Raw genomic sequence first — 26,248 nt, 5'->3', positions numbered from 1 at the left:
AAACGCTATTTAAATACTGAGATGGCATTTGTCACCCATCCAAGTTGGCAAAAAATCAAAATCTTGACAATACATAGGATTAGCATGGCATGGAGACATGGGGTTGCCTTGAGTTGGAATTTCATACATTGCTGGGGGGAATGTAAAATGGCACAACTCCTATGGAGGGGAATTTGGCAATATCTAACAAAACTACAATGCATTTACCCTTTGACACAGCAATCCTACCTACAGGAATTTATACTTAAGATACACCACCAATAATATGAAAATACATATGCATAAACTTATTCATTGGCAGTGTCAATTATATTTATAAAATATAGGAGACTGGTTGGATAAACTATGTACATAAATGCAATGGGGTACTATGTAGCTGTGAAAAAGAATGAAGGTCTTTCTGAACTGACGTGAAGTAATTCCCACTGTATATTTACAAATAAAAGAGGAAAGCACAAAACAGCATACCTATCGTACAACCTTTTGGGTAAGAAACAAGTGAAAATAAGAAAACATGCATGTACCTTCATGTTTTTGCAAAAAGAAACAGGAAAGATAAATAAAAAAAACAAATGAACTGGTTATCCGCAACGGATGGGGAGACAGGATAAAAGGATAGGGGAGGGCGTCCACTTTTCTGAGTATACCTTTCTCATGACCTTGACTTTGGAAATCATGTTAATGGTCCACATTAAAGGAAGAATAATTTTAAAAGATGGAGAAGGGGGGAACAATATAAAACCAAATAACAGAAATAAATGAATCTAATTTTATTTCAAATTAATAAGATAATCCCAGCAAAGGAAGAGAAACAAAAAAAAAAAGAACTAGTCCAAATAACTCTGGAACAGAGTGCTTTGTCCATAAAGGCTTGATCTAAAGAAAACAAAACTGCAAACTATCTTGAACAACAATTGCCTGTTGTAGCGGTACGGGTCTAGCAATTTGGAAACTATTTTATGTATATTGTAAGATTGAGGAGATGAGTTACATTAATATTTGGGGGAGTTAAGATTCTCAGTGTGGAAAAAGGAAGATAAAAATATAGAATAGGGAAAGACAAGTATGAACTCTTAAAAGTTGGACTGGAATTGGGGGTACAATAAAAACCCATGATTTCTAATATACATACACATGTATACATACATACATACATTTCCAGCTCTGCCCACTAAAAGGGACTAAGATAAATATGCCCTTGTTGTAGCTGTTGTTAGTTGCTGTCAAGTTCATTTTGACTCATGGCAACCCCATGCGTGCAGAGGATACTGCTCTGCAGGCTTTCCAAGGCTGTGACCTTTAGGAAGCAGATCACCAGGCCTTACTTCCAAGGTGCATAAGGGTGAGTTGGAACTGCCAACCTTCTGGCTAGTAGTCCACTGCTCAACCATGTGTGCCACCTAGAGATTTCTAATGACCCGCTAGTCATTGCTTTTAAATACCATTTCCCACTAAAAGGAATCAGGGTTCGCTGGAAAAGTGGTTAATTCCATGGTGGGGGTAGGGAAAATACAAGGTAAACTTGAAACATATTATGCCAGAAACATTCAAGAAAATTCTCAAGATAATAGCCACAGACACTTAAAAAGGCATAGGGGCTTTCACTCGCCAAATCTGAGGCAATTTGAGCATGAGAAAAACAAGAACTATAAAAATGATAACTTGTTAAATAAAATAAGAAACTATGAGCCCACACCAATAATAAATAGATAAACAAACAGGGGAGAAGAGAAAGCTTCTCCTTACACAGCAGAACGATAACTAATAGAGAAAAATGAATGAATTAAAAAAACACCATTTTGCAACCGCCATAGTGAAAACAGATTCAGGAAAGACTCATCAATGAATGCTAAATTTAGGGGCTTGGGGAATTTTGTTGGGGGAATTTTGATGAGAAATGGGATGGCTTGCTATCTCCCTAAAAATTATTACAAAAAAGGGGAAAAAAGTAATTATACTATGCAGAAACTGGAAAACATCTTACATAAGTGAACAACACTAACAATCAAAAATGGGTTAATTGGTGGATACCGTGCGTCTCCTGATATAAATCCTGAGAAGGAGACAGCATTGCTTACGTATTATTCCAGACAGAGTTGCATAGCCTGGGTCTAGTCACGAGAGACTCAAACTGAGGGGCGTTCTAGAAAATAACTGACCCATATTCTTCAAAAATGTCAATGGCATGTAACACAAAGAGACGCAGAGAAGGCTGTCCCAGATGAAGCCAGACAATAAGTGATCTTGGACTGGACTCTGTATTAGGAAAAAAAAGATGACCATGAAGGACATTATTTGTTTTAGGACACCTTATTAGAGGGTACCTAAGAAACTGGAATATGGATGACAGAATTGATAAAAGTATTATAGCCAGTGTTAAATCTCCTAAAATTAATAGCCAGAGCCATAAAATTAATAACCATACTATAGCTATATAAGAGTATATTCTTGTTATTAGGAAATACACAATGAACAATTATAGGGTTAGGAGTGTGTGCATACTCTCTATTCTCAAAGGGCTCAGAAAATTATGCAGATGTAAGTATTTATTATCCTACAGCACATAAGTGAAGCCCTGGTGGCACAGTTGTTAAGAGCTCAGCTGCTAACCGAAAGGTCAGCAGTTCCAATTCTTAGAAACCCTATGGGGGCAGTTCTACTCTGTCCCATAAGGTCGCTATGAGTTGGAATCGATTTGATGACAACGGGTTTTTTATAATATATAAAATGAACAGATAGGTGATTGATAGATAGACGGATGGATGGACGGACAGACGGATGGACGGATAATGTAAACTTAGCCAAATGTTAAAAATTGACAAATCTGGGTAACGGATATACAAGAGTATTTGTAGTATTCTTACAACTTGAAGTTTGAAATTATTTCAAAATAAAAAGTGAAACTAGGTCTCATTTTCTCCTCTGTCTGTGTATACATATCCTGTGAAAGAGTTTAATAATTTTACTTTTTACTTCTCAATGTTCTGGTTTGTGTATCCTTATCCTTTTGTGGCTTGTAAGTTTATTATGCTTCTCTCTCTCTCTCTTTTTTTTTCTTATTAATAAGCATTCATCATTTCCCCTAAGTACCATCTTTATAGAATATAGGCATTTTCTTTCTTTCTTCTTCTTTTTTTTTGACACTGTTAAATTACGTTTCAAATTTGTTTTCCTTGGCCCTAGTACTACTTAAGAAAAGACATTTCAAACTTCCATGTGGTCAAATACCGTATAACCACTGTTTTATTCTTCAAGTCTAGCTGTATTACATAACAGGCTGGGATGCTTACCCTTTTGCTTTTCTAAACACGGCATTGAGAACAGGATTTGTGTGTGTGCGTGTGTGTGTGTGTGTTGAAAGGGATCTATATGGAACTCAGAAGAAAGCATAATGAACAGGCTGAAGAACAGAATAAAACATATTCTCCTGTCTGTTCCCAAGCAGCACTTTGCCCTTGAGTTATACATCATAGACTTAAAAGCATTTCTGGGAAACAAAAACTAAAGAAACCATTTTGGAAGATTTAACAGAAACATTACTTTTGTAGAACAACCACACATGTACATAAAATCATTAAGGCTGGCTTATTTAGTGTCTCTCTTTAGTTTTAGGGTAATTTCAATCTCTTACGGGGATATCCAAAACCACATTCCTAATGTATGGAAACAGGGGGTTTACATTATGGTTGCTGTTTTGGGGTGCCGTCGAGTCCATTTTCAATTCATAGCAAACCCATGTGACAGAGCAGAACTGCCCCATAGGGTTTCCTAGGGAGCCCTGGTGGTCCAGTGGTTAAGAGCTTGGCTGCTAACCAAAAGGTGGGTGGTTTGAATCCACCAGGCACTTCTTATATAAGAGCAGTTCAAATAAAATAAAACAAAAAGTCTTGACTGCTACTAAAAAAATTCTTTTTAAAAAAATCTTTTTATTTGAATAACATCTTCTTGTACACTTGACTTTCTCCATTTTGAGATCTTTGTTCTATTTCTTTTAGCCGAAGGAAATATCTCCTAGAATAATTCCCCAGAAAATACACGCTGCATGTCTGAGTATTCCCAAGAAATGTCTCTTTTGTTCTCAGTCTCAGTGATATCTTTGTCAGGCACTGGAATTTGGCTCATTGTCCTTCTTTCTCTGTGGTGTGTACACGTTGTTCCACCTCCCAAATGCTGCAATTAACTTCCATGGCAGTCTGACTTTGTTCCTTTATAAATAAACTGTTCTTCGTGTCTCGGAGCTTTTCTTTATCCTTGGGATTCAGGCAATTCATCTGGATATAACCCAGTCTGGGCCTTTTTTTTTTTTTTTTTTAAACCCACCTAGCACTTGGTGAGCCATTTCAGTCTGAAAACTCAGGTTTTTCCTCATCTCGGGGAAGTTTGTTTTCAATTATTTCTTCAATTATTACATTTTAACTTATTAATTTTCTACTTTTTGGAAAGGTAATGTTCCAGAAAAGGCACTATTATTTACCTATATCATTGCTGGTCTTTCTTCCATATCTCTTACCCTTGAGTTCTAATTTCATTTTCTTTTTTTAAATCTTTAAATTCTTCCTGATCCCTATTTAGGTTTTCAGCACTGTCCATTCTACTATTTATTATTATTATTTTTACATTTTATATATCATGGTTTCTACTCCTTGAAGTGCTATGTCTTCCAAATGTTTCTTTGCAATAGCTTCTTTTATTCCTTTAAGAGTTTTTCCTAGGGTTTTTTGGTTTTTGTTTTCTTTTTCATTTTCTGTTTCTTCTATTACATGTGCCTCTGAAGGAGCCATTGAGCTTGGTCACCTTCCTTTAAGGGATCCTAATGTTCTTAAATACCCTGGTGGTGTAGTGGTTAAGTGCTACGGCTGCTAACCAAAGATTCAGCAGTTTGAATCCACCAGGCACTCCTTGGAAACTCTATGGGGCAGTTCTACTCTGTCCTATAGGGTCGCTATGAGTCGGAATTGACTCAACGGCACTGGGTTTGGTATGTTCTTAAATACTTTGTATTTCTTACTCAGGCCAGGCTTTGGGGTTGGCAGGCAGTGAGAGGTAAGGGAGTGAGTTCCCTTGGCTTGGGTTTCTCCAGGTATGAGTGTGAAAGATTAGGCTTCCCCTCTCAGCTTGCAAGGGGAGAGTAGTTCACCTACACAGTGCTAATGTCCACTGTTAGTAGCCTCTTCCAGGGCTGCATGTGACGGATGGGCCAGGCCAGCTCTTTCTTCTTCACATGCTGAGGGGTACAGGAGAGACGGAACCAGTTTCCTTTATTTCTGGTAAACAAGGGTGCTGGGTAATTTTAAATGTGTACTGGAAGTCTTATCGGGATTGCCTGGAGCAGGCAGATGTGACAGGCACCAATTAAAAGTGATCTTGCTAAGGAAAAGATATCCCCTGACCCTTGTTACTAAAGGACAGCAGAGATGGGAACTGCTTCAACTGTAGAGAAGGAGTAAACCATTCTTTCAGTTCCTTTGACTAGGTCATGGAAACCCTGGTGGCGTAGTGGTTAAGAGCTATCTATGGCTGCTAACCAAAAGGTGAGCAGCTCGAATCCACCAGGTGCTCCTTGGAAACTCTGTGGGGCAGCTCTACTCTGTCCTGTAGGGTTGCTATGAGTCAGAATTGACTCGATGGCAACAGGTTTTTTTTTTTTTTTTTTGACTAGGTCATGATCTTCCCTTCCCTGGTCCTTTCTGCTTGGAATGCTCCTTGACCAACCACCTCTGCACCTGCCCAACCACTCTACTCTTCCTTCACTGCTCAGCTGAAACAGTACTTCTTTAAAGAAGCCTTCTGGCTCTCCAGGAGTCCCTGGATGGCTCAAATGGTTAAGCGTTCAACTACGAAGTAAAAGGTTGGCAGCTCAAATCCACCTAGAGGCACCTCAGAAGACAGGCCTGGCCATCCTCTTCCACAAAATCACAGCTTGAAAATCTATGGAGCACCATTCTACTCTGCATGCATGTCTGCATGCATGGGGTCGCTATGAGTGGGAATTGACTTGATGGCAACTGTTTTTTTTTATGTGTGTGTGCTTGTTTTCTAATTTTCCAGACTAGACAAAGTCCTTCCTTTACAAGGGGATCGTTCATCCTGCTACCACTTCTTCCTGTCACTTAACACTAATGCTTTTTTATGAAAAAAAAAAAAAAAATTGTTCATTTAATACATGTCTTTCCTACTAGACTGTAGTCTCTATGAGTAAAGGGACAGTGTTTGTTCACTGGTGTCTCCCTAGCACCTAGCCCAGTTCCAGGCATATACTGAGCATGCAAATATTTGTTAATTTAATAAAAGTAGAAGACATCAAAATATTTGTAAGACTGAGATCTCAAAATCAAACAAAGAGTGAAGGGGACCAGAAATGGACCAAATCAAAAAGAAAAGAGAGAGGTGACCACGTGGGGACTCACATATGGCAGCTAACATAGAAGGATTAAAAAAAAAGTGAGAGAAAACTGGCCTGGGTCAAAAATATTAAGAAAACAAATCTAAAAGTCAAGATGAGCCTGGTTTAAAATAGCTTTTTACTTATGTTCAAGTTTTTCAACCCAGCAAAGGGGCATAAAGAAGCCACCATTCAGAGTGGGACAAAGACCATCATGCTACACAAAGACGTAAAGGCTCAGAACCAGCAGAGTTTTCACGTCTTCAAGGACATGGGAAACCTATTCAGGCTCTTACGGACTGTGTTTCTCCTGAATAAAATTTAATTTTTTTAATATGCTCATTAGAATGAATCCTCAGAACAGAAAGGGATTGTCTAAAGAGATGTGTTCAGAATATTAAAATAATTTAAGGAGGAGATTTTAAATGATAAAGAGCTTTGAAATAAGCATAACTTATTAATAAGTAATTTTACCCTTATAACGCAGGTACAGTCTTAGAGAGCAAGGGAGAAAGGGGAAAACTGGCCAACATGTTCCTCCTGGAGTGTACATTTTCTGTCAATAGAACTATCTTTGTCTTTAAACAAATTAGCTTAGTTCAAATCCATCATGTAAAAAGTCAAAGTCTGCCCCATAATTCATGCATCAGTGATAACCATTATGAATATTTTTTATAACATTTAACACTTTATATGTTATATATGGTTAGATAATATACAGGCTTGTCATTATCCAAAACTGCCAAAAAGTAGAAACAACCAAAATGTCCATTAACTGATGAATGGATAAATTGTGGTGTATCTATACAATGGCATCTTATTCAGCAATAAAAAGAAATGAAGTAGTGACACATGTCACAACACAGACAAACCTTGAAAACATTATGCTAAGAGAGAGACGCCAAACTTAAAAGACCACATCTTGTATGATTCCATTCATATGAAATGTCCAGAATAGGCAAATCCATAGAGACTGAAAGCAGGTCAGTGGTAGCTGAGGGTTGGGGGTTCCACGGTTGTAGGGGTAAATGGAAATGTAAAATGAATAGGTATGGGGTGTCTTTCACGGAGGATTTTAGATTTAGATTGTGATGATGGTGGCACAGTCCTGTGAGTGCACTAAAAAACCATGAATTGAATTGTATACTTCAAATGGATGAATTATATGGCGTGTGAATTAAATCTCAATAAAGTAGTTTTTAAAAAGGCCAAAAAAATTTGACACAGGCTGTCCTGTAACTGCTTCATCCCTCCTTATTATGTCATGGACAATGCTCCATGTCAATAAGATACACAACTACATTGTTATTTTTAGGTGATTGCACAATGTTCCTCTGTTGGGGTATACTGACGTTTATTCACTCAGTGCTTTATTATTAGACAGGAACCCGTTTCCTATTGCTTTATTAAACACCCACGTATGGGCATATATCTTTGCACATGTGTGTAATTATTTTCTTAGCCAAGAACAGAACTGAGGGGCAAAGGGTTGTCACTCTTTAAAATAATGCAAATGGCTAGATTGTCCTCCAGAAAGGTCACACTAATTAACACTCCTCCCAATTGAAAACAAGAACACTTTGTTCTCTACATTCCCACCAATGCCGAACATCAAACTTATTAACCTTTGACAATATGAGAAGTAATATAATTTTTTAAATGTGTACTTCTTTGATTATTGAATTTGAGTAGCATCTCACAGCAGTCATTTGATTTCTTTTATGAAATAATTGTACTTCTGTGATTTGCCTATTTTTTCTTTTTTATTGATTTTTCTGACACATGTTACAAACTGTTTTCTTTACCAATTTGTCTTTTAACTTCACTTATAACATGTATTTTCCTACATACGTTAATATTTTATATATTCAAATCTATTATTCCTTTTTTTATGGTTCCTGGCCTCAACATCTAGCCTTTCACCATCCCAATATCATAAAAATATGATCCTGTATTTTATTTCCAGTACATGAAACTTGGTTTTTATATTTATTTGAACAATCCATTCATTCTCTACTGATCTGCTATCCTGTGGCATCCTTGAATTCTTGAAGTTCTGGTTTGTGAAATCCATTTAAAAGAGGACTTACTTAACTGTTGAGCCCATTTTATAGCAGTACCAGTGTCTCCTGCATTGCCTTCAGCTAAGCAGACAACTTCTTGTCCAATCTTCCACCCAATCAATGGATAAAAACCTTAAAAAAAAGAAAAATCAAAGCAAGTCATATAATAAATACATAATTCACTACAGAGACTTCTATAATGCAACTATTTGAGTATCTCAAAAAATAGCAAAGTAGCTCTGAAGTTAGACTGCCTGAGTTCAAATCCCAGCCCCCCGCACTTCTTAGCTGTGGTCTTACAAGTTTTTGACCTCTCAGCCTCAGTTTCCTCAACTGGAAAACAGCCTACCTCAGAGAGTTGTGAGAATAAATGAGTTAATACATATAAAGAAGTGAGCACAGTGCCTGACATATCCGATGAACAATAAATAGTAACCTTTATTAGCCATAGGGATGTCTGTGTCCCTAGAAACACAGAAATAAGTACTTTAATTGAGAAATAAAAGGTTATTATGAGATTGGCTTGCTAGAGAAGTTACTACATTATTGTGTTTCTGCATGGTTTCTAAACATTGTTCCTAAATGGAAACAGCCTCGTGCAGTGATCAACATTTTCCAGCTTCCATTCTCCCAATTCGGTGGCGGGGGGGAGCTTGAGGGGAGACGGAAGTGGGAAAAAGATTTGTAAAAACCCCCCTTAGGGGAACAGAGCCCCGGACTAAGAGCCCCCAGCTCTGCTGAGGTGGTTCCCCAGGCAGGATTTTCTTGGTTTGCACATCCCAGGATGCCCTTCCTGAGGGAGAGCAAATTCCTAGCAATTGTCATCAAAACCCTAAATATGCATGGCCACTAGTTGAGAACTACCCTTCCAAAAAATTTCATAGAAAAAGAAGAATTTTATAAGACATAAAAGAAAAAAAAGAATTAGAGGCCTAATCAAAAAGTTGGTGGTTCGAATCCACCAGCTGCTCCGTGGGAGAAAGACATGGCAGTCTACTTCCGTAAAGATTACAGCCTTGGAAACCCTATGGGGCAGTTCTAGTCTGTCCTATAGGGCCACTATGAGTTGGAATCAACTCGATGGCAATGGGTATTTTTGGTTTAGGATGTCTTAAACAAATATGTATTACAGATAAGTACTTGCCAAACTGACCAAAATACCCTACTCCTTCTGGATCTCTATAATAACACCTTTCTCATTTTTTTGTAATATAAGATCTTTCCCCTAAATACGCTTTTAATTTAAAGAAAAAAAAAAAAAAAACGGAAATGAGGACTAGTCTCTAAGAATGATAATAAAAAATATGCTAGAGAAGATCCTTAACATAAATTGAGAAAATAGTCTGAGTATCACAAAAGTTAAATATGAACCAAAGAAGTGATGCTTTGTTAACAAACAGGGTAAATTCTATTTACCTCCAATAGTCTGTTGAGGGTGGTTTCCAGTATTAATATCCAAAAATGTCCCGGTTCCCATGGTTAATTTCACATCTCCTGTATGGAAGCAACACTCTCCAAACATGGCTGACTGCTGGTCGCCTACCTGCCAAAGACGTTTAAACGTAAGGCCTACTTGCCCTTAGCACTGGCATGTTTCGTGGTATCCTTCTGCTTCAGTTATCCTATTTTTATGACTAAACTTTTTCTTTTTTTCCTTTTCCTTAAAAAAATCAAGATCTCCTAGAAGAACAGGGAACAACAACTATAGAATAAGAGTCCCTCTAGGACTAACTTTGTGTGGATAACAAACATGTCTCAGGAATTTCTAATGAGCAGGCTGCTTCATCACTTCTAACTATTATATCAGTAATTCTAGAAATAAAGGTAAGAATAAAAATTGTGCAGAAGAAAAACTTTTCATTCTCAACTTAGCAGTTTCACTCATTTGTCAAAATAACTGACCTCACATATTTCCCTTTTAAGAAGAGCCATACGTGTGTGTTTAACTGTAAATAAATTTATGTCAGAACCATATCTATCCCAAGTTCTTCCTTTTTGTTAAAAAAGAATAATTGTAACATTTTGTTAATATAGCTAAATGTAGGCATACATATATATAGCAGTATTTTAAGGAACAAAATTCATCTAAAAAAAACCCCGTTTTCACTAATCTGTATCTCCTCTAGCCATACATTAATCTAAACTTGAGCTTACGCTTAAACTGAAGAAGACTGAGACTCTCTAAATGACCATAAATTTGTAACTTGGGAATTAAATTCGTCTTCCCTTGCCTTCCTCCCCCGGCTGCTGTGAGACTGTCCATCCAGGGACCAGGGACAGGTGGTCTATACGTCCCAGCATTGGAAATCAAAGACAAAGCCTGAGTTTCTACAATTTCTTCATCAGGTGGCAAATCTTTGGGCTTCTCCAACTTCCTGACTCTTTCATCCAGTCAGAGAGAAAGAAAATTACCAAGAAAGGACCCTAAAAAATCAGGAACAGCTCATTTTTCATTCCTCCACAAGTTTCTCTACTGGTGGTAGCTGCTGGCTAAGGACTGTGTAACTGTAAAGACAGCTTTCTCCTTTAGTTTAAACTTTCCTGTCACTGTTCATGGTTACACTGTATCAAGTATACACTAAGCATTTGCCCTATCAATGTTTGTTGTCTCGGGGCATCAAACGTAAACCAAACATAACTCAGGATATAATATTTTAAACAAATTTAACAGTTTTCTGAAAAACCAATACACACAGAAGTTAGAAAAGTTTATGAAGCACTTCCACGATTAGAAGACTCAAGGGCCCTTTAGCTTATGAAGGAAAAAAAAAAAGATACTTTCATTTTATTCTGCCAAGGACCTTTTGCTTCTCTTAAAAAACAAGCCCCGGCTATTCATATATATTCATTCAGTTTATACTACGCAAAGAGAAACCCTGAAGTTTTTGACTTACCAAGGCTGTGATTGGTATAGGCACACCAAATATCTCTTCATCCACCATTCCAAAATTGTGGCTTCAAATAAAATTGGTCGAAAAGTCATAGCTTTAGAAAGATGAGTTCTAAAATACAGCAAATTGTCTTTAGCATAGGTCAAGAGTTATATCAAATGAACACACAAGCACCTCCAACATGTAATAAAATGTTCTTCTCTACCAAGAGAAAATGAATTCAGGGGTAATTTTGCTGGTTTCTGCGTCTGGTGCTCATTATTACCTGGTGTCCCTCACAGGAGGCAGGAGAGAGAGTGGGATTGAAAGCAGGGAGGTAATGAGCCCGCTCCAACACATCTAGCGGAAAAACAGGCTGTGAGAATCCAACCTAAATTACACAAAATGGTGATTCAAAATGGAAGGGGGGAAAAATAAATAAAACACTTTACCTCATATGGATCAAAAAGTCCAGTTGTACTGGCATTTGAAAAATCTGTGGCATATTCAGAACCTAAATTTACATTGGAAATAATACATTTTTTTATCAGGTGGTGTAAATAAATACCTGTCGCTGGTTTATAATCTAGAATTTGTCTACTCCCAAATTCATTCCAACAGTGGATTTCCAGGGCAAAGTTTCCAAAGCGCTTTCCCACGTAATCTTTATGAAATTTTATTAGTTTACAAAAGCATTTTCATACACATTGTCACTACCTGACTCCCAACTGAAAAATAAGGAAAGAGGGTCAGAGGTGCCAAGTGATTGTCTTCCATTGTACCAGGTGCAAAGTGGCAGATATGGTGCCAAGCATAAGTCTTCCCACTTTTGAAAGTCTGACTGTCCCCTAGTCTTCTATTCAAAGTTCATCATAATTTTAAAATCACCCTCCTCTAATACTAAATCGAAAATTCATCTAGCTTTCCTGCAACATGGAATTATTACGGTACCAAAGAGCAATATGACTGAGATACAGGAAGGAAAAAAGTAAGTTCTACTTCTGCTTTTTTTTGACAAATATTTTCTGTCAAATTTCAGATCCTTGAGGTAGAGCTGATTATTAGGCTGTCTTTACCTTTTGTGAGCTTATGTAACAGCCAGGTATCAACAGTCCCAAAGCAGCAATTTTCTTCTTCAACTGCCTTTTGTACCTTGAAAACACAATAGCACCAAAGCAAAAAAAAAAAAAAAGGCTAAACTATTAAGTACAACATTGAATGCAGGGTAGTAGATACAATACAATCTCACTTTTTAAAAATAAAATGTATCAAATACATTTCTATAAGGTTCCTGGGTAGCACAAATGGTTTGCCTTCGACTGCTGTGCTAACTTAAAGGTTGGCAGTTAGAACCCACTTAGTGGTACCATAAAAGACAAACCTGGCGATCTGTTTTCATAAAGATTACAGCTAACGAAACCCTATGTAGCAGTTCTACTCTGTAATACCTGAGGTTGCCATAGGTCAGCATTGACTCGACAACAGCGGGTTTGGCTTTTTGGTTTATGCATATATAAAATACATTGTATGTGTATATTTATACACACACACACATATATATACATCTCTGTGCATATGTAATATACTTTCTATGTATATATTCTACCATGCATCTACCAGCTTGTTGTACCGTGGTGGCTTGCATGTTGCTGTGATGCTGGACGCTATGCCACCTATATTTCAAATACCAGCAGGATCACCCATGGTAGACAGGTTTCATCAGAGCTTCTAGACTAAGACAGGCCAGGAAGAAGGCCTTAAGGTCTACTTCTAAAAAAATCGGCCAGTGAAAACTTTATGAATAGCAGCAGAACACTGTCTGGTATAGTTCTGAAAGATAAGCCCCTCAAGATATGATCGCAGAAGAGTTGCCTCCTCAAAGTAGAGTCAACCTTAATGACATGGATGGAGTAAAGCTTTCGGGACCTTCATTTGCTGATGTGGCATGACTCAAAATGAGAAGAAACAACTGCAAACAACCATTAATAACTGGAACGTGGAATTATGAAATATGAATCTAGGAAAATTGAAAGTCATCAAAAATGAAATAGAACACATAAAGATCGATATCCCAGGCATTAGTGAGCTGAAATGGACTGGTACTGGACATTTTGAATCAGATAATCATATTGTCCACTATGCTGGGAATGACAAATTGAAGAAATATGGCGTCATATTCATCATAAAAAAAGATCTATCCTGAAGTACAATGCAGTCAGTGACAGGACAGTATCCACACGCCTACAAGGAAAACCAGTTAGTACTACTATTATTCAAATTTACACACCAACTACTGAGGCCAAAGATGAAGAAATTGAAGATTTTTACCAAAATCAGCAGTCTGAAATTGATAAAACAAATAATCAAGATGCTCTAATAATTACTGATGACTTGATGCAAAACTTGAAAACAAGGAAGAAGGATCAGTAGCTGGAAAACATGGCTTTGGTGACAGAAACGACGCCAGAGATCACATGATAAAACTTTGCAAAACCAATGACTTATTCATTGCAAAAACCTTTCAACAATATAAATGGTGACTATATGCATGGATCTCACCAGATGGAACACACAGGAATCAAATCGACTATATCTGTGGAAAGAGATGATGGAAAAGCTCAGTATCATCACTCAGAACAAGGCCAGGGGCAGACTGCAGATCAGACCATCCACTGCTCATATGCAAGTTCAAGTTGAAGCTGAAGAAAATTAAAACAAGTTCAAGAGAGCCAAAGCACAACCTTGAGTATATCCCACCTGAATTTAGAGACAATCTCAAAAATAGATTTGATGCACTGAACACTAAGGACCAAAGACCAGATGAGTTGTGGGACGACATCGAGGACATCGGACATGAAGAAGGCAAAAGGTCATTAAAAAGACAGGAAAGAAAGAAAAGACCAAAAATGGATGTCAGAAGGTACTCTGAAACTTGCTCTTGAACACAGAGTAGCTAAAGCAAAAGGAAAAAATAATCACGTAAAAGCACTGAACAGAAGATTTCAAAGGGCAGCTTGAGAAGACAAAAGTATTAAAATGAAATGTGCGAAGACCTTCAGTTAGTAAACCAAAAGAAAAGAATACACTAAGCATTTCCCAAGCTGAAAGAACTGAAAAAAAAATTCAGTCCTCAAATTGCAATATTGAAGGGTTCTGTGAGCATAATATTGAACGACTCACAAAGCATCAAAAGAAGATGGAAGAAATACACAGTCACTGTACTGAAAAGAATTGGCCAACATTCAACAATTTCAGGAAGTAGCATATGATCAAGAACTGAAGGAAGAAGTCCAACCTGTACTGACGGCACTGGCGGAATACCAATCAAGATGTCTGAACAAACAGATGCAACACTTGAAGTGCTTACTCATCTATGCCAAGATTTTTGGAAGACAGCTGCCTGTCCAACAGACTGAAAGAGATCAATATATGTGCCCATTTCAAAGAAAGGTGATCCAATGAAATGCGGAAATCATCAAACAATATCATTAATAACACACAAAAGTAAAGTTTTGCTGAAGATAATTCAAAAATGGTTGCAGCGGTACATTGACAGGGAGCTGCCAGAAATTCAAGCTGGATTCAGAAGTGGGTGTGGAACAATGGATATCATTGCTGATGTCAGACGGAGCTTGGCTGAAAGCAGAAAATACTAGAAAGGTGTTTACCTGTGTTTTATTGACTCTGCAAAGGCATTCAACTGTGTGGATCATAACAAATTACAGATAATGTTGTGTGGAATGGGAATTCCAGAACACGTAATTGTGCTCATGCGGAACCTGTACATGAACCAAGAGGCAGCCGTTCGAACAAAACAAGGGGGTACTGAGTGGTTTAAAATCAGAAAAGGTGTGTGTTAGGGTTGTATGCTTTCACCGTATTTATTCAATCTGTGTGCTGAGCAAATAATCCGAGAAGCTGGAGTATATGAAGACAAATGCAGCATCAGGATTAGAGGAAGACTCATTAACAACCTGCAATATGCAGATGACATAATCTTGCTTGCTGAAAGCAAAGAGGACTTACTAATAAAGGTCAAAGACTACAGCCTTTAGTATGGATTACACCTTAACATAAAGAAAACAAAAATCCTCACAACTGAACCAATAAGTAACATCATGGTAAATGGGGAAAATATTGACGTTGACAAGGATTTCATTTTACTTGGATCTACAATCAACGCCCATGGAAGCAGCAGTCAAAAAATCAAACAACGAATTGCATTGGGCAAATCTGCTCCAAAAGACCTCTTTAAAGTATTAAAAAGCAAACCTGTCACTCTGCAGACCAAGGTGCTTCTGACCCAAGCCACGGTATTTTCAATTGCCTCATATGCATGCAAAAGCTGGACAATGAATAAGGAAGACCAAAGAGGAATAGATGCTTTTCAATTATGGTATTGGCAAAGAATATTCAATATACTACGGACTGCCAGAAGAGTGAACAAATACGTCTTGAAAGAAGTCCGGCCAGAATGGTCCTTTGAAAGGAGGATGGCGAGACTTCGTCTCATGTACTTTGGGACATGTTATCCGGAGGAATCAGTCCCTGGTGAAGTACATCATGTTTAGTAAAGTAAAGGGTCCGTGAAAAAGAGGAAGACCCTCAAAAAGAAGGGCTGACACAGCAGGTGAAACAATGAATTCAAACACAGCAACAATTGTGTGGATGGTACAGGCCAGGGCAGTGTTTCACTCTGTTGTACACAGGGTTGCTATGAGTTGGAACCTACTCGACAGTGCCTAACAACAACAACAACAACAACAACAATGTATATATTGAAATATACACATAGAAAAACAATTTCTAGAATATACCCCAAACAGTTCTAATTAATTATTACAGATGTGAGATTTAGCGGGTAGGGGGCTTTTATTTTCTATGCAGTATTTTCTGAAGTGTTTTAGAAAAAGCCAAAAGAAACATAGCCTTAAGTGCAGGATGGCACAGTACAGCCCACGGGCCAAATCCAGCCCATCGCATTTGAGTTAGTCAACCACTTCCTCTTTCTTGAAACACTTTTTATTATACGGACCCTTTGAGTCCACACTGGCCTGGTTTTCCTTCTTGCTCTTGGGCTGCTCCTGCTCCTCTCCCTAGCATCTACATGTTAGAATCCTGAGGACAGTTCTCTTTTCTCCCTTAAAAAGCTTTTAAATAATTCTTACCTCTAGTCCTAACCTCTCCTGTAACCTCCAGACTTAACCAACTTCTTTATTAAGTATCTCCCCCTGGAGGCATCTCAAACTTAACATGGGCAAAAAAAAAAAAAAAAAAACTCTTGGATTCCACCTCACCCACGAGCACCTACTTTGCTCCTCTCATGGTCAATACTGCCTCAGTATTGAGCACCAATATTTACCCAATTATTCACTCCAAAATCATGGTGTCCTCTTAGATAGCTCTCATCTCTTCATGCCCCTCATTCAACAATCAGCAAGCCTTGTTCATTCAACCTTTAAGAATTTTCTTGAATTTGACCACGTCTTACCACCTACACTACTGTCACCTTACTCTAAGCTACTATCATTTCTTGCCTGTTCTACTGCAACAGCCTAACTAAATCTGTCACCCACCTACGTCTGACTCATCCTACCACTCTCCACATTACTCAGTCTTCTCCACAGTGGCCTCCTTGCTAGTCTTAGAAGATGCCAAACTCATTGTTCCCTTAGTCTTTGTACTTGCTGTTTGCTCTTCCTGAAACACTCTTCCCCCAGGTCTTTATACCGTACCTCCTCCCTCAAGTCTGTTCAAATGTCACCTTCTCTAATCACCCCATCTAAAATAACTCCCCGCCTCTGTCACATTCTAACACTTTGCTCTCATTTACTCTCCTTCTTAACACTTTTTAAAATCTAAAGTTATTTATTTATTTTCTGTCTTCCCCACTAAAATGCAGGCTCCTTGATGGCAGGAACTTAGGCATTACTAATCCCTTTGTCTAGAGCAGTGCCTAGTAAAGAGCAGATGTTTAGTAACTACTTAAATGATGACTTGTCACAACCACCTCATTTTCCAGATCCAGAAACAGCCTTACAATGTGCTCTTCTGCCCATACCCTATCATATAGGTGAATCTTATTTCAATCCTTCACTTATACAAAGACTCACCATCGGTATTTATGTGAAGAATTTGTTTTTCTCTTTAGAGTCTGAGTGACTAAAGAGAAAAGCTTTTCCATTCCAATGTCTCCACTATTTTTTTTCTCTCTTTGTTTTATTGTGCTTTAAGTGAAAGTTTACAATTCAAGTCAGTTTCTCATACAAAAACTTACACACACATTGTTATATGACCCTAACTGCTCTCCCTGTAATGTGACAGCACACTCGTCCTCTCCACCCTGGATTTCCTGTGTCCATTCAACCAGCTTCTGTCCCCCTCTGCCTTCTCATCTCACCCTTGGGCAGGAGCTGCCCACATAGTTTCATGTGTCTACTTGAGGTAAGAAGCACACTCCTCACGAGTATCATTTTATGTCTCACAGTCCAGTCTAATCTTTGAAGAGTTGGTTTCGGGAATGGTTTTAATTTTGGGCTAACAGAGAGTCTGGGGGCCATGTCCTCTGGGGTCCCTTCAGTCTCAGTCAGGCTATTAAGTCTGATCTTTTTACTAGAATCTGAGATCTGCATCCCACTTTTCTCCTGCCCCATCAGGAATTCTCTGTTGTGTTCCCTGTCAGGGCAGTCATTGGTAATAGCCAGGCACCATCTAGTTCTTCCGGTCTCAGGCTGATGGAGTCTCTGGTTTATGTGGCCCTTTCTGTCTCTTGGGGCCCTATTTTTCTCGTGTCTTTGGTGTTCTTTGTTCTCCTTTTCTCCAGGTGGGTTGAGACCAATTGATGCATTTAGATGGCCACTTACTAGCTTTTAAGACTCCAGACATCACTCACCAAAGTCCGTTATTTCTAACAGTAAAAACCATCCTAAAGCCAAACCAAACCCACTGCTGTCGAGTCGACTCCAACTCATAGCGACCTATAGTGACCCTCCTAGAGCGTAAAAAAGAAAGTTGTTGTTGTTGTTAAGTGCCATCGAGTCAGTTCCGACTCATAGCGACCCTGTGCACAACAGAATGAAAGAAAGTACAAATCATGGAATTATAATCTAGTGTATGATTGTCAACAATGATATAATTCAGTTCTAGGATTCAAAATGTTCAAGAATTTAACCAAGGAAATTTCACTTCCAATAGTGGCAAACCAGGTAATTTAGTAGAAAAGTTGGGCAAAATATTAAAAACCAACTGCTTGAAGGTGCCAAACAGCAAACAAAATAGAAGAATTACTGGACCAACTGCTGTGCTTCTTAGTTCAGTCAACTATACAAGACCAAACAGGAAATACCTGCCCAAAAGAAAAGATGGGGAGGGACAGAAAAGCTGAATGAATGGACACGGGGAGCCCAAGGTGGAAAAGCAGAGAGTGCTGACACATTGCAGGGATTGCAACTAACACCACTAAACAATTTGTGTATAAATTTTTGAAGGAGGAAAAAAAAAAAGGTTATGTGCTAACGCAGTTCATAATGACAACGTTCTGCATCCTACTTTGGTGAGCAATGTCTAGGTTCTTAAAAGCTTGCAAGCAGCTACCTAAGATATAACTATTGGTCTTTTCCCATCCAGAGCAAAGGACAGTGAAGAAAACCAAAGACTCAAGGAAGCAGTTAGTCCAAAGGCTATTGCTACTGACCACTCTGACTGGGATCACAACAGAGGGTCCCAGACAGAGTGGGAGAAAAATGTAGAACAAAAAATCAAATTCACAAATAAAAGACCAGACTTACTAGTCTGAAAGAGACTGGAGGAAGCCCCTAGACCATGGCTCCAAGACACCCTTCTGACCTGGACCTGAAGCCATTCACAGAGACCACCTTTCAGCCAAACAAAAGACAGGCCCATAAAGCAAACAATAACACCCAAAAGGAACGTGTTCCTCAGAACAATCAATTATACAAGATAAAAGGACAACATTTGCCCAAAAGCAAAGACAAGAAGGCAGGAAGGGGTAGAAAATCCAGAAGAAAGGAGACAGGGAACCCAGGGTGGAAATGGGGAAAGTGCTGACACATTGAGGGGAATGCAACCAATGTCATGAAGCACTTGATGTACAAACTATTGAATGGGAAATAAATTTGCTCTGCAAACTTTCATCTAATACATGATAAAAAATTTTAAAAATATGACCCGTGCAAAATGAACACAGAACTTAAAGACTTGGAAAATTTAGTTGTACAAACTAAGGACATGTATCCCAGAATGTTCACTAAGGACATGGCTACACATTCTTTTGTTAAAGTGATTAAGCCTGTGTGGTGGTTAAGATTGTGTGTCAACTTGGCTGGGCCATGATTCTCAGTGTTCTGGCAGTCGTATAGTATTGTGATCACATCCCTGTTGAGATTTGATATGTGATCACCCCCATGATGGAATCTGCTGTGAGTAGCCAATCAGTTGAAAGGGAGTTTCCTTGGGCGTGTAGCCTGCATCTGAATATAAGCAGACATTCTGGCTTTTGCCTGCTCTGGATCCTGTAGCTGGCTCCTGTTCATCTGACCTCTGGTTCTTGGGACTTGAGCTAGCAGCTTACCTGAAGTCTTGTCTGCCAATCTTGGGATTCATTGATCTTCACAGACTGTGAACAAGTGTCCTGCTCTCCGACCTACTGAATCTTGGGTTTGCTAGCCCCTGCAGCTACGTGAATCAGGAGGAGCCTTGTGATCTTGCCTGCTGATCTTGGAATTCATCAATCTTCACAGCCTGTGAGCAAGAGCCCTGCTCTCCAACATACTGAATCTTGAGTTCGCCAGCCCCTGTGGCTACGTGAATCAGTAGAAGCCTCTATTCTGATCCATGGACTTGGGACGTAATACCCTCTACAACCACATGAGCCATTTCCTTGATATAAATTTCTCTCTCTATATATATTTATATGCTTTGCTGATTTTGCTTCTCTAGAGAATCCAGACTAAGACATCTTGTGACTGATCTAACCAAATACCCCAGCAGAAAACCCATCACCATAGACTAAAGGAGACAGAGAAAGAACACAAGGAAAATACACTGCCTGCCTCTTGCAATTCTACAGGCAGGAAACAGGCCAAAGGAGCTACAGCTGTTGTCCTGCAAGAAAAGGGCTATCCTGGAGCAGCTTGGAGATCAGTGGAACTGTTGGAAGCAGCACAGGAAGCAAGGCCCGTTTGATTTCAAAGAGTGGGGCCATGGCCTCCTAGGATTCAAAGAGTCAGATCTTCACCCATTCAGTTCCAGAATGTGGGGCTGCTGTTCATGAGTGCCAGCGGCATGGGGCCCCAAAGCTGGGGGGGCGGGGTGGCTGCCACACCCAAGGGGCAGAAGAACAGGGCCTGCTGGAGCTCAGGGGGTGGGGTAGCCACTCAGATGGATTAGGAGAATGGGGCCACCCAAAGCTGAGGGAGCAGAGTTGTCATTCCAGTAGGCCTGGAAGGCAGAGCTGAAGGCCAGGGCCGAGGGGCCTCCACCCAGAATCCAGAGGGTGTGGCCAACACCCACAGTCTGGAGGGCAGTGTCATTGCCCAGAGGGTCTCAAAGAACAGAGGATGATTATTTTCAAGCCTTAAGAGTGGTCATGATTAAAGTTGTGTGTCAGCTTGGCTAGACCATGATTCTCTGTGGCTTGGCAGTTATATAGTTTGGCAGCTATGTAATGATGTAATCATCTCCATGATGAGATCAGATATGAGCAGCCAAAAAGTTGGAAAGGAGTTTCCTTGGGGCTGCGGCCTGCATCCAATATATGTGAACTTTCTGACAAATCTTGTGGGCTTTTGCCTGCTCTGGATCCTGCAACTGCCTCCTGTTCATCTGACCTCCGGTTCTTGGGACTTGAGGTGACAGCTTACCTGCTGATCTTAGGATTTGTCAGCCTCCACAGCCTGTGAGCCAGTGGCCTGCCAGCTTACCTGCCAGTCTTGGGTTCATCAGCCCCTGCAGCTACATGAGTCAGGAGAAACCTCCAGCCTGAGCCATGGACTTGGGACTTTCCAGCCTATACAACCAAGTGAGCCATTTCTTTGATATAAATCTCTCTCTCTCTTTCTCTGTCTCTATCTCTCTTCACGAATTTTGTTTCTCTAGAGGACCCAGCCTAAGACAAGGGCTAATGTAAATTGTTCTACTGGGTTTTGGACTTGCTTGGTGTCCATTATGCCTTCTTTCCCTCCAGTGTCTCCATGTGTAATAGAAATGTCTACTTTGTGCCTGTACCACCATTGTATTTTGGAAATAGATAACTTGTATCCTGGGATTCACAGGTTCACAGATGAGGAGGAATTTTGCCTCAGGATGGAATATGCCTAAAGTCTCACCCTTTTTGGATTCAGGTGATTCAGAAGATGAGATTTTGAACGTGGAGTTGATTTAAGACTTTTGGGATGATGTGACAGTGGGAATGTGTGTTGCATGTTGCAAGGACAGGAATGTTGGGGGGCCAAGGATGGAATGTTATGGGTTGAATTGCAGCACAGTGCAGTGCCATCGAGTCCATTCCAACTCATAGCGACCTTATAGGACAGAGTAGAACTGCCCCATAGAGTTTCCAAGGAGCGCCTGGTGGATTCGAACTGCTGACCCTTTGGTTAGCAGCTATAGCACTTAACCACTACGCCACCAGGGTTTTATGTCCACCAAAAATATGTGTTGTAAATCCTAGCCTCTGTTCCTGTGTTTATAATCCCATTTGCAAATGGTTTGTCTTTGTTATGTTAATGAGGCAGGATTAGTGTAGGGGGTTTCTTGAGTCAATCTTTTTTGAAATACAAAAGAGATTAAACAAGCAAGCAAGAGAAGCAGAGCTGTGCAAGACAGATGCCACGGCACATGAAGATCACCCAGGAGAGATGCTCGGAAGAGACAAGGACCTTCCTCCAGAGCTGATAAAGAAAGAAAGCCTTCCCTAGTGCCAGCATCCTGAATTTGAACTCCTAGCCTTCTAAACTGTGAGAAAATAAATTTGTTTGTTAAAGTCACCCACATGTGGTATTACAGCAGCACTAGATAACTAAGACAGGTACAATGGAGATCTCTGGGAGTGGAGCGAGTGTTTTAGTTCTTGATTCCGGTGTTGTTACACAGATGCTTACAACATATGTTACAACATATTACTGAATGGCTCGTTTCCAATTTTGTTCACTTTTCTATACGTGTGTTATAACTCACAATAAAAAGTTAAAAAAAAAAAATGTATAGAAAGATGCCCTGTCTTCCATCTCTATACCTGCTAGGCACTTAATTTTCCCTCAAATAATCAAATTACTATCTTTATTCATTGAATATTTTTCTCCTCCATAGTCTTTACCAGGTTTCAACATATACAAACTTTTCTTACCTCCATCAGGTTCTGTAAAACCCAGGCCAACCTCAACGAAACATGCTGTGTTGTGAAAGAGAACAAACTAGCACCTAAGAGCCGTTTACTTCTAGTGAAAAAATGAAGCAGTTGGCAGGAACCGTGTATTAGCTATTAAAAAAAAAAAAAAGTATTTTAGGAAATTGCATTTAATGGTATTTGATGTTTCTATATTAATCTTATACACATGCATAGAAAATGAACAAAGTTACTTAACTACTATACTGGGTTGAATGGTGGCCCCCCAAAAGATATGTTCACCCTGAGCCTTATCTGGAAAAAGGCTCTTTGTAGAAATAATTAAGTTCAGGATCTCAAGATAAGATCATCCTGGATTAAACCTGAAACCCAATGCCTCTGAGTCAATTCTGACTCATATCGACCAATGAACAACAGTACAAAATGCTGCCTGGTAGTGCGCCATCCTCACAATTTTTGCCAGGTTTGAGTCCATTGTTGCAGCCACTGTGTCAATCATCTCTTTGAGGGTCTTACTCTTTTTTGCTGATCTTCTACTTTACTAAGCATGATGTCCTTCTCCAGGGACTGATCCCTCCTCATAACATGTCCAAATCACATGAGACAAAGTCTTGCCATCCTGGCTTCTAAGGAGCATTGTGGGTGTACTTCTTCCAAGATAGATTTGTTTGTTCTTCTGGCAGTCTGTGGTATATTCAATATTCTTTGCCAATACCATAATTCAAAGGCATCAATTCTTCTTTGATCTTCTTTATTCGTTGTCCAGCTTTCACAGGCATAACATGCGATTGAAAATACCATGACTTGGGTCAGGCGCACCTTAGTCCTCAAAGTGAAATCTGCTTTTTAACACTTTAAAGAGGTCTTTTTGCAGCAGATTTGCTCAGTGCAACACATTGTTTGATTCGTTGACTGCTGCTTACAATGGCATTGATTGTGAATCCAAGTAAAATGAAATCCTCGACAACTTCAATCTTTTCTCCATTTATCATGATGTTGTTTATTGGTCCAGTTGTGAGGATTTTTGTTTTACGTTGAGGTGTAGTTCATACTGAAGGCTATATAGTCTTTGATCTTCATCAGTAAGTGCTTCAAGTCCTCTTCACTGTCTCCATGCAAGGTTGTGTCATCGGCATGTGGTAGGTTGTTAATGAGTCTTCTTCCAACTCTGATGCACATTCTTCATACAGCCCAGCTTCTTGGATTATTCGCTCAGCATACGGACTGAATAGGTCTGGTGAAAGGATACAACCATGACACACACCCTTCCTTAGCAAATACCTTATAAAAATCTTTTTTAAAATATAAACTATAAAAATCTTTTAAAATAACAATTATTTTCTACCTCCACCTATTTTTAATGATGGAAGTAAAGAAAGACAATGGAGGTATGAGGCTATATTTACAGTATTTATTTCACTGGGATATATATACTTAAATTTTACTGTAGGCCTCACGGACAAATTTATGCTATTTAGTAGCAGGGTAGCATTAATTCATTTCATTGCCATTCAATCAGTAATACCCTCTGCTCAAAGCTCTTGGTTATTCTTTGATTTCGAAGGCTCATATTCCAATATTTTCATGTTATTTATAATCTTACATCTTAGCTTCAAAGTACCTAAGAAACAGTACACACACACACACACACACACTTTACCTTTTAGAGTAATTGTAAGTTTACAGAAAACATGTGCAGAAAGTATAGGGGGTTCCCATATACCCCACTTCTCCCCTGCACGAGGTTTCTCCTAAGATTAAAATCAGCATTAATGTGATACATTTGTTACAACCGATGACCATTATCGATACATTATTATCACTAAAGTTCATCGTTGACATTAGGGTTCACTCTTTGGGTTGTGCACTTCTATAGATAAAGGCATAATGTCACGTAGCCACCATCACGATATCATGCGCAACAGTTTCACTGCCCTAAAAACGCTGCGTGTTCCATCTATTCATCCTCACCTCCCTGAGTCACTGGTAACCTCTGATCTTTTTACTCTCTTTATAGTTCTGCCTTTTCCAGAATGTTATGTAGTTGGAATCATAAAATCTGTAGTTTTTTTAGAAATATATTTTTTAACTAAATGACTACTAACCCAGAATAGGAAATTTCTCTATACATTATTAAGTACTCAGAAAAAAATTTTTTTTTTACTTGATACTATTTACACTCATCTTAGGAGCCCTGGTGGTGCAGGGGTTAATGTGATCAGCTGTTAACCAAAAGGTAGGCAGTTCGAACCACCAGCAGCTCAGCAGGAGAAAGATGTGGCCATCTGCTTCCATAGAGACTTACAGTCTTTGAAACACTACGGGGTCACTATGAGTCGGAATCAGCTCAGTGGCAGTGGGTTTGGTTTTCTTTTTGTTGTTGCTCCTATACTTATCTTAGGGAGTACTGGTGGTCCAGTGGTTAAAGCACTCAGCTACTAACCGAAAGGTCAGTGGTTCTATTCTGTCCTATATGGTCGCTGTTGAGTTGGAATTGGCTTGATAGCAACAGGTTTGGTTTGTTTGTTTGTTTTGGTATACTTATCTTTAGGAGCCCTGATGGTACAGTGTTTAAGCCCTCAACTGCTAACCGAAAGGTTGGTGGTTCAAACCCACCAGCTGTTCCTCGGAAGAAAGATGTGGCAGTCTGCTTCTGTAAAGACTACAGCCTTGGAAACCCTACAGGGCAGTTCTACTCTGTCCTATAGGTTCACTATGAGGCGGAAGCAACTCGATGGCAACAAGAATACTTATCTAAAAGTCAAAGGCGAAACATATCATACAGTTTCAGATCAACTTCTTACTGAGCAAAATCTTCAATTAAAAAAAAAAGCCTTAGTTACACAGAACACTAGCTTTGAGTTTTAAGATTTCTAAGATACACTAAAGCAAAAACAACAAAAACCCTAACCTGCAGCCCACTCCAAGGATGGAAACAGACACCACAACTTCCGAAGCTGATGTTTTACAAAATGCTCACTAATGAAAAACTTACCCACTCCTTGCATTTTTCCTCTGTTATTCCCAACCTCCAAAAAACTAAATTTAAAGATTTTGGTTTATCTATTAAGCAGAGTAATATGAATTTCTTTTTTTCATTTCTAACTGATAATACGTTAGTCAAGAAAATCTGGAGACTCGGTTCTCTTTACATTTCAGTCTTACTCTTTTAACTTCCTTTCACCTTGTCCAGGGCTCAAACCTTCTGCGCTTCTTTATATTTTACGTGGACTATATGGTTTACGTTATTTATTAAAATGAATTGACTCGACGGCATTGGGGTTTTTTTTTTTTAAGAGTTTTGAAGACCACCCATGATTCTTCTTTTGATCTATTATAATACTTTAAGAAATGATGTAAACTGAAATGAGTTCTCCCCCCTTAAGCACACTACACCTTTCCCTATAAAAACTTAGATTCCGGTCCTTCAGGGATCTTGTGTTAAAATTCAGATATCTTGGGAAGAGGAGGTCACACAAAAGCATTAACAGCTTTAACGGCTGCACCGTTAGTTAATGTCTGAACAATCAACCCCCAACACCAAACCAAACCTGTTGCCAATGAGTTG

The 26,248-nt window shown here is 39.1% G+C and overlaps 1 protein-coding gene across 3 annotated transcripts in view; it reads right to left on the bottom strand.

The window, feature by feature from the left end:
* Positions 1 to 26,248, bottom strand: part of GK5 (glycerol kinase 5) — an 84,930-nt gene that overhangs the window by 29,166 nt on the left and 29,516 nt on the right. For all 3 annotated transcript variants that reach the window (XM_049867242.1, XM_049867244.1, XM_049867243.1), the window contains exons 5-11: positions 22,681 to 22,812; positions 12,392 to 12,467; positions 11,768 to 11,829; positions 11,602 to 11,675; positions 11,340 to 11,400; positions 9,862 to 9,988; positions 8,473 to 8,577 (exon numbers count right to left, since the gene is read on the bottom strand). In XM_049867242.1, coding sequence (XP_049723199.1) covers positions 8,473 to 8,577; positions 9,862 to 9,988; positions 11,340 to 11,400; positions 11,602 to 11,675; positions 11,768 to 11,829; positions 12,392 to 12,467; positions 22,681 to 22,812 — 637 coding nt within the window. The remainder of the gene's footprint in view (positions 1 to 8,472; positions 8,578 to 9,861; positions 9,989 to 11,339; positions 11,401 to 11,601; positions 11,676 to 11,767; positions 11,830 to 12,391; positions 12,468 to 22,680; positions 22,813 to 26,248) is intronic.

This window comes from Elephas maximus, chromosome 23 (assembly GCF_024166365.1).
Source record: "Elephas maximus indicus isolate mEleMax1 chromosome 23, mEleMax1 primary haplotype, whole genome shotgun sequence".
Taxonomy (NCBI): Eukaryota; Metazoa; Chordata; class Mammalia; order Proboscidea; family Elephantidae; genus Elephas; species Elephas maximus.
The sequence above is the reverse complement of the archived record's forward strand: the minus strand, read 5'-3'. Positions and strand labels throughout refer to the sequence as shown.